The sequence below is a fragment of the Catharus ustulatus genome, chromosome 1 (genome assembly GCF_009819885.2).
Source record: "Catharus ustulatus isolate bCatUst1 chromosome 1, bCatUst1.pri.v2, whole genome shotgun sequence".
Taxonomy (NCBI): domain Eukaryota; kingdom Metazoa; phylum Chordata; class Aves; order Passeriformes; family Turdidae; genus Catharus; species Catharus ustulatus.
This window is the reverse complement of record NC_046221.1, coordinates 154,945,347-154,954,306: the sequence shown is the minus strand read 5'-3', so window position 1 is coordinate 154,954,306 and position 8,960 is coordinate 154,945,347. Positions and strand designations below refer to the sequence as shown.

The 8,960-nt window shown below is 36.2% G+C and overlaps 1 protein-coding gene across 6 annotated transcripts in view; it reads right to left on the bottom strand.

Moving 5' to 3' along the window:
* Positions 1–472: 472 nt before the first annotated feature.
* The window catches only part of EFR3A (EFR3 homolog A), a 75,804-nt gene continuing 67,316 nt past the window's right edge, over positions 473–8,960 (bottom strand). For 5 of the 6 annotated variants that reach the window (XM_033063442.1, XM_033063448.2, XM_033063456.2 and 2 more), the window contains 4 exons: positions 6,455–6,503; positions 5,313–5,416; positions 4,685–4,734; positions 473–3,497 (listed from right to left, as the gene is read on the bottom strand). In XM_033063442.1, coding sequence (XP_032919333.1) covers positions 3,392–3,497; positions 4,685–4,734; positions 5,313–5,416; positions 6,455–6,503 — 309 coding nt within the window. In that variant the 3' untranslated portion in view covers positions 473–3,391. The remainder of the gene's footprint in view (positions 3,498–4,684; positions 4,735–5,312; positions 5,417–6,454; positions 6,504–8,960) is intronic. The other variant, XM_033063432.2, reaches the window with a different exon arrangement.

The following is an 8,960-nucleotide window of genomic DNA, read 5'->3' as shown; positions in this document are numbered from 1 at the left end:
TGCAGGACCTCAGGTGGGGTCTCACAAGGGCACAGCAGAAGGGACAATCCTTTCCCTTGCCCTGCTGCCCATGGGGCACTGGGTGCAGCCCAGAACACATTTGGTTCCTGGGCTGCCAGAGCACACTGCTGGGACACGCTGAGCTTCTCACCCACCAACACCCCAAAGCCCTCCCCAGGGCTGCTCTCAATCCATTTTTCTCCCAGTCTGTGTTTGAGCTTGGGGTTGCCCTGATCTCAGGGGCAGGACCTTGCACTTGCCCTCATTGAACCTCATGAGATTCCCACAGCCTCACCTCTCAAGCCTGTCCAGGTTTAATAATAAATAAATGTAATAGTTTAATAATGATGCAATGCTGTAATATCTGCAAAAAAAAAAAAAGTGTGTAAACTGAGGGCTATTTTAAATGCTAAAAAAATTAGTAATGAACATAATTGTGAGCAATAAAAATTGACTGACACCTTAGAAAAGATTAATTTTTAAATTTTGGTTTACTTTATTGCTTAAATACAGATTGCACAGTGTGTTCTTACATTTATGAAACTGTTTCATTACGTACAGTACAGAATATATGACCATTGGAACAATAGACAAATTAGCCCTACTCTGATTTTGGACAACAGGCTATTTCTACCTTTTAAAATCACCATGAAATTAATTTATCTTAAAGTGACTCACTACCAAAAGCTATATTTTTTTCAAGATGACATAATAGGAAAGAGAACCCCAAGCAACAGCTGGAATACATTTAAACTGGGTACCAATTATAGCCATTAAGACAGTGCTCAGTGCTCAGATAACACAGGGCCAGTCTGCATAAGGAGCTTTTAAGTTCTGCAGCTTGTCTGAAGAACATAAACAGATCAGTAAAACAAAGCAGCTTTGTACTGTACAACAAACAGCATTCTTAATTCTTTTGGTTTCATTCATTGGTTCATATTACAATAATTACCAAAACAATACATTTTACAGTCACTCCCATCTCCCACGTCTAGAAAGGCCAGAGTGAACCAATTATCAACTTACAGATTCCCTGAATTTCCATAAAGGAAGAAATCAAATATCACATATCAATATCAAATATATCAATCACGTCTCAATCAAATATACAGAGTGTTACAAGCCCTTCACTCCCTGCACTACACCTGCACAACACCTGCATTTCCCAAACTGAACATTGGAAACACAGAAACCTACCATCACCATGAAGGAAAAATACTTCCATCAACAGAACAGAAAATGAAATGCTGAATCTACTTTTTTCACATGCAGCATTCATGCAACAGAATTCAATCACAGAAACAATCCTGTATTTACAGCACAGTTTCCATACTGCACAAGTGCAAACAGAAGTACATTCTTTATTACTTAGACTCCTTCTTTTTGTACAAAAGTGCCCAGTGATATTCTTAAAAAAATGACAGAGTGGGTAGGTGTTTTACATTGTATCCCTATGTTGGATTTACTTTTTAAAAAATTACACTCTTTATACAGGCCAAAAAACTATTATCTTACCTTAAAAAAAAAAAAGAAAAAAAAAGTGAAAACTAAAAGCTAAGAGTCCTATTTATGTGTAGACTGTGGTCTGATCAGGCTGATACGCTGCAGCAGTAAAAATCACAACGGAATGCTGTAGATAAGGGGCTGTTTCGTCATCCACTAACAGCTGTGATTGCACTGTTAAACTGAAAAGAAGGTCTCAATTACCTTTTGAGCTTTGTGAATGCCTTCTGAAAGTCTCAGCATGTCATCTCATAGGTTTAAGTAGCTGATATTTCTCTGATGTCATGACACATCTGGTTTTTCAAAAAACTTAAAATCCTTTTTACAGTAGGTTTGCAAATGCTCCAAACAGTCAGCAAATTGGCAGGGCTTCATAATCCTTCAGATCTTGAGTTATGCAATCAAAGATTAATTTAGGTAGGGATTTCTCAAAGTCATCTAAACCAAGCACCTGCTCAAAGCAGGGCTAGCTGAAGTTAGATTACTTTGTTCATGCTCACTGTTCATCCAAAACACTCAATTAAATGTCTACACTTATTATAATTATTTGAGAGCATTCATTCATGCTTGCCCTGCCCCACTCAGATTCAGATAGATTAAGGGACTTCAAACTTAGTATTAATGGCATCAATGAATGCTGCTTTTTTTTTTTTTTTTTGCCTGCAGGATTTAGTGAGTCATAAAGACTGCCTTGACAATTATCATCAAATGTCCATGATTTACTCTATCAGTTTAACTTTATTTACATTTGAATAGTACATGCTCAGATACGTAAACCTATGAAAGTTACCTTAAAGGTTTGGGAAATGAAACAAAAACAAACACAGAGATGCATCTCTAAAAATGCTTTTGCTTGAAAATATATGTAATAAATTCTTGATTTTTAAATGGTTTAATTTTCTTTCAATTTCTAAAATATCACTAAAAAGCTGTTATAAACTACAGAGAAATGTCTTATAGAATATAGTTTCAGTATTTATGATTTAAAATGCCCTCAGAATATTTTCTGCTATACTAAATATATCTTTCCTGTATTTATACTAAAGCAGACAGTAAAATACTACAGTGTTTTCAAAAGTACAGTCTGTAAACCATACATCTTAAGACATGAAATATATTGCACAATTCCGTGCTTCAAGAGGAGATTTTTCCTCTCTTATGCAAAGCTTAAGACTTAACTTTTAGCAAGAAACACAGGACATATACTGGATGTATCTATCTAAAAAGCACATTATGTGATGCATCAAAATATACTTAACAAGTGTCCATTAATTCATTCACTGTATTTGAACATGTGTAAGGTTTTGGTTTATTCCACCTATTCCAAAACAAACAAGTTGAGTAGCTATGACAGTATGAACAAGAGGGAGCTCAGCTAGTGCTCCACTGGTCACACCGAATGAGATGAAGCAAGTCAAAAGCATTCTAGGTTGACATAGAATTGAGGAGGAGAGGAGTAAAAAAAAAAAAAAAAAACAAACAACAAATCAACCAACCAAAAAGCAAAACAAACAAACAAAAAAAACCCGAAACAAAAAAAAGGCTTTAATAGGTTTTTCAGTTACAATATCTCAAATTAAAGGAATTTGAAGCAATACAAATTCCTAGAGTAACTGAAATATTTACCTATATGGCAAGACAAGTTTTAAATCTGACTTTTACATGTACTCAAATATGAAACATGGTATGTGAAAAACCTAACTCAAAATATATTACAGAATAAAACAATTCAAGACAGTTTCATGAATTTGGCTAAAATAATCTGTATTTGGCTCATGTCCATCATTATATTAAAGTTAGATACAATAAACAATAAAATTTGAAAACTCATCTTGTTCTTTCTATTGTACTCTACTCTAAATAATGTCCAGCAGACTTCAGAAGACACTTAATACACACAAAGATCTGGAAACTTCATCTCATAGACTGGAACAGAATGGTAATGAGCATGTCCAGCAGTAATGGTCATCGTTCCTGAGGGGCTAGGCGGAGGACTGTGTGAGAAGCACAACCAACACACAGAATTTATGGTTATATGGATTGCTTTTTTATAACTTTACACACTTACAGGCAAGAAACAAGAGCAAACTACCCCCCCCATATATATACCAACAGTATATCATAAAATAATAAAATACTAACAATATTTTATTCTAGTCCTGAAATGCTAATGGAATTATCATGCCCTAAAGATTTTTATATTCTCATCTATATCATCAATTTCACTGATGTTACAAAACTATCAAAATGCATCTTATTGTAATAAATACTATTTATCCTGCATAATGATGTGCACAACTCTCTATAACACCATGTACTACTTGGGGTGCTCAGTGTTTAATTACTTTCTCAACCTGATGCAGCAATGGGAAAGCACCAGCATCTTGCAATACTACTGATAGACACAGAGATACTGAAAGACACAGCAAGATGGTTTCTGGATATTCTCCACTACCAGGAAGATTCAAAGTACTAAGAAAATTAAAGTGATGAAAAGTACTCTTTTTCAGTGTGCTGGTTTTGGCTTGCATAATTTTTTCTTTACAGTAGCTGGTACAGGGCTGTATTTTGGATTTGTGCTAGAAACAGTGTCGATAACACAGGGATATTTTTGTTACTACCCAGCAGAGCTTACACAGAGTCAAGGTCTTTTCTCCTCACACTGCTGTGCCAGGTTGTAGGCTGCAAGTGGCAGGAAGGTGGGAGGGGACACAGCTGACCCCAGCTGACCCACGGGACACCCCCTATCATAGCGTGTCATGCTCAGCAGTAACAGCTTTAAAGAAGTAGGAAAAAAGGGACATTCAGAGTGATGGCATTTGCCTTCTCAAAGAGCCCTGCTTGGCTGGAGGTGGCTGAACACCTGCCTGCCCAGGGGAAGAGAATGAATTTCTCACTTTGCTTTGTTAGCATGTGTGACTTTTGCTTTACCTACTAAATTGTTCTTATCTCAACCCATGGTTTTTCTCTTTTACCCTTCCAGTTCTCCATCCTGCTGAGAATGGTTAAGCCAGTGGCTACATGAGGCTAATCAGGGTTAAACCACAGCATTCAGTTAAGGCAAATATTTTCTCCCTATCACATGTGTTTGAGAGCATGATGACACAACCATCTGAAAATAGCCACAATTGCTTTAAAAGTGTTTTTTTAGTTATGATATTCTTCTTGCATAAAGCCTTACCGGATGGTGAGTTCCAGTATCTGTGCCAGTCTATCGTGAAGCAAGTTTGCCTAGGGGAAAAAAAAAATTAAAATCGAATTATTAACTCATAGCTATTGAACTGAGCTACAGTGGGTGTGCCAGGCCATACTCAGGTGAGTGTGTTCTACACTGCCACATTTTTTAATTTGCTTTGCCGCTGCTGCAAGGATTCTGAGCCTGAAGATGCATTTGAGATTGAGTGAGCCTGTCCTGGAGTGCCAAGAATTATAGAGCAAATTCTGCTCTTGCAGACAGGAGTTTAACAAACCTGAAATACATTTAGTTATTTAAAATACACAGTGGGTTAAATGCTGCTCCAGTTATCCCAGAATGAAACAGGAATGGACTGTGAACCTGGATTTCAAGGAAAATAACAAGGTGAAGAATGTACTAGCTACTCATTCTTCCTATACCATTTGGAAGGTAAACAAAAACACACTTCAAATTACTGCAATCTCCCAGCATTGAAAGCAGTGGAGCCAAAACAAAGAACTGAACTTCTAAAGAAGCAACAGCAGCAGTGACATGCCAACTTAAATCACCTTCAGTCAGCAGGTGCCCACTAATGCACTGATACCCTCAGTGCTAACATTTTGCAGAAACTCACTTTGGTTTCACACTGAGCTGCAATTTCTTCAAATGGTGCTTTTTGGAACTTTTCAATCACAAGACGCCTCTTTTCCTTTTCCTGTTCTTCAAGTCCATTGCTTTCTTAAAAGAACAATGAAAACAAAATAAAGACAAATGCAATCTTTGCCTATGAAGTACAAGATATATCAAAAGCACACTGCAGAAGTGAGCAAGGCTTGTGCTTGAAGTGATGCAACCATTCTCAAGTGAGATGTCATGCAGCATCTCTCCTAAAGCAAAATGCAGATAAAGTTTCAGGGAGATGATTTGAGGACCCAATTTTCCCCCTTTCTTACCAAGTCTTTAATTACAAGTAACATCCAGGCTCACATTTGCTTTACTGCCTGCACTTCTCACTTACTGCACACAGGTTCAGACTGAAGAGGAAACAAGACCCTCCCAGTATCATGCTGACAGGTGGCCAGAGTTTTCTATCAGAATCTGGGAAAAGCCAGTCCAACCTCCACAACCTAACTGAACATACAAGCAGCTGGAACTTTGCAGCATCTAATGAATTTAAGTAGCTCAGGGATTGGGCACACTTGGAATACTGTCAGATTAAATGACTATTTGGAATGTGTCTCCTGTTCTAAACATCAATGTTTAATCCATATTTCAAACAGGGTTTTGGTAGACTGCAAAGCATTAATTAGCAATTACTGTTAATAATATGAAATAAGGAATCTGGATAATTCTGTGTTCTCATAGCCAGGTGACTTGTCAGAAAAATATTCTTTTAAAATATCTTAGTACTTTAAAATCCATGATGTGTAATTTACAACCTATTCTTGAATGCACTGAAGAACCAAAAAAAAAAGTAATCACTCAATGTAACTTGAATATCTCACATTTATAGCTTTGTCTGTGCCACAAATGTAACAGCTGACAAGCATTTTCAGATACTTTTCATTCAGTCCTATTAGCTTCAGAAAATGAATTCACGAACATTATCAAGATATAATTCCAGAGATTTAGAAGTAAACAACAGGAGTTCTAAATAAATTTACCAGCTGAAAAGAAATAAAGTAATATTTTGTTACTCTGACCTCTCCCTTTCCTCCAGCAATTCCATAGTAATTGAGAACTATGCTGCACAAACACAACTGTAATAAATCTTACCAATGGCTTTCTTCAAAGCTTCAAAGGTGATTTCTTCAGTATTATCAACCTAAACACATAGAAACAAAATTTAATCATCACATATAACATATAAGCTTCTAAAAAATAAGGAATATGATAAACACAGAAGGCCAAAACAGCCAGAACTCTTCTGCCTTACAAGTCTCTAATAACTTTATTTGGACTTTCTGCGACAGCCAACAGATCACAATTCACATTTTTAAGCCACTGAAGTTAGTGAGGAAATTTTTATCAAATGAGATCAAGGAAAACTTTCCAAATTGTAGTCAAGATGCTCTAAGGCAATAAAACTTTATAAATGGATTTTGATTTTGGCAGAAGAGTCCTTTAGGTCATGAATAAGCTGCAGTGTTTCTACACTGTAAAATCTCAGTACTGGTTTTTAGTTGTTGCTAGTAATGTCAATGGACAGTGGAGTGCAGAGAGGAAACTGGTGACTGCTTTAGGCTAACTTTGTACCTTCCAAAGTATGGATGGTACAAATAATTTGGTGCTTACATCATAAACACTGGATGTAACAAGTGTCTTCATATAACAAGTTATGTCTGATGAGAAAATTGGTTAATCTACTGATACAAACATCCAATTGCTGCTGCAGATGTTCTTCAGCAGGAACTGCTTGAGGATGCAAAATTACCAAAGTGTTTCAATTCGTTATAGATGGAGTTTCCATACCAGTAAATATACTTATAGTGAAGCCACCCTCATGGCATTAGGGGAGAATGTTTAGATGGCAGAACAGTCTTCACCTGAACATAACGGTTTCTTGGCTTAAAGTTCCCCACTTCAAACCTTTCAACATGTAAACCTTCCAACATGTAAACAGGCAGCATTTTTATTTTTCCTGATAACTTCACATTCACTGGCAGAAGAACTGCATTTGTATTGGATACAATAACAGCTATTTTATGGATAAACAATCTTCTATCTCAGTGCAGAAATTATACCATATATCATTATGTCCTAAAACATCCATTAATTAAGTAGGTAATCCTCTCAATCATAAAGATTTGGGCTTGTTTTCTTACAGTTTTGTTCTGCTGATGGTTATGGATTGTTATACTGACTAATCTATGCAGCAAGAAAACCAGATTTCATATATAGGTATGAAGGTGCAGTCAGCTAATTGGAAAATACTGTCTTCTCCTCTGCCTTGTAAACAAACCTCATAAAGCAAGCAAAGGAGGAATATTCTGCTTCCTGTTTCTGATTTTTAAATTCTTGGTTTTAAGAGGTAAAAAGTAATTAATTATCTGAGACACTGGACTACATTAAAACCACATTAAGCTGAGAACCCATAAAAAGATTTTACCTACAACCACTACATCCACTTCAAAAAGGTCTGTGCATCAATGCGTGACATAACATCACTTAACTTGAAATCTGAAATGGAAACTTCTCTCATTTAATTCTACATTCAAGGGAGTTGTTCAATTACATGTAACCACATAAAATGCTTGATTTTAAAAAAGAATATTAATGCCAAACAGCCTCAGTCCCGTGAGGAGCATTTGCTTGCTTCAGAAAGCTAGAGATCTGATTGTATCACTTATTTTTCAAACACCTTTTTATTCTTTCTCATGAATTTTTATCTGTATCCTTGCTAAAGCACAAAAGCAAGAAGTGAACACAAAAGATCAACTGAGGTATCATGAGCACAAAGCAAAAAGAAATAATAACAGTAGTAATAATAGTAATAATAATAATGATGATGATAATGTGAAACATCACTTCTGTCTAAAGGAAAGCTTGCTCCTTTGCTATATCTTAATACTGAATTTATAACTAACACTCAGCTTGACTCAGTCCACACATTTTGCTTCGTGTCTCCAGGCAGTCTGTGCTTGAGGATGTTAAAAGTAGGAATCATCTGTACCTCATCTGAGGTACAAACACCTCATTTTAACAGCTGATCTCCATATACCCAGCAGAAATCTAGTTAATAAAAATCAGCAGAACCTTGAAAAATATTCAGTAGAAGTAGAAATTTATTTTAAGAAATACTTCAAATGAAGTGTCAAGTGATGTGGGATAATTTTAATTATAACGCGGTCTTCCTAAGGAATAATTAGCATCAGCTCCTGTACCCTACATAGGAACTTTTTGTTGCTACTTTATCCTTCCTGTGACTTTTATGTGCTGCATGCCAAATTCTTCTGGAGGGGAACAGTGACACTGGTGCACACAGCCTGTCCCACTCAGAGACTGCAGGTCTCCCACCAGGCTTCTATTTCTCTAGGCTTGCATCTCACAGCTCCAGGTTGTTGAACAAGTCTCACAAATACTTAAAATTGATACAGGGATACAGATGCTGAAATTTATTGTATCCCTCAAAACTCAAAGAAAACATTTTAGAATATTTACTCATAAAATGCCAGTTGTTCAGCACATAAATAAATGTATTGCTACACCATAATCTGCAGTACTATCTGTAAAAACTGTAGTGACAAAATACTTTACTCTTTTATACAGTAAGATCAGCAGA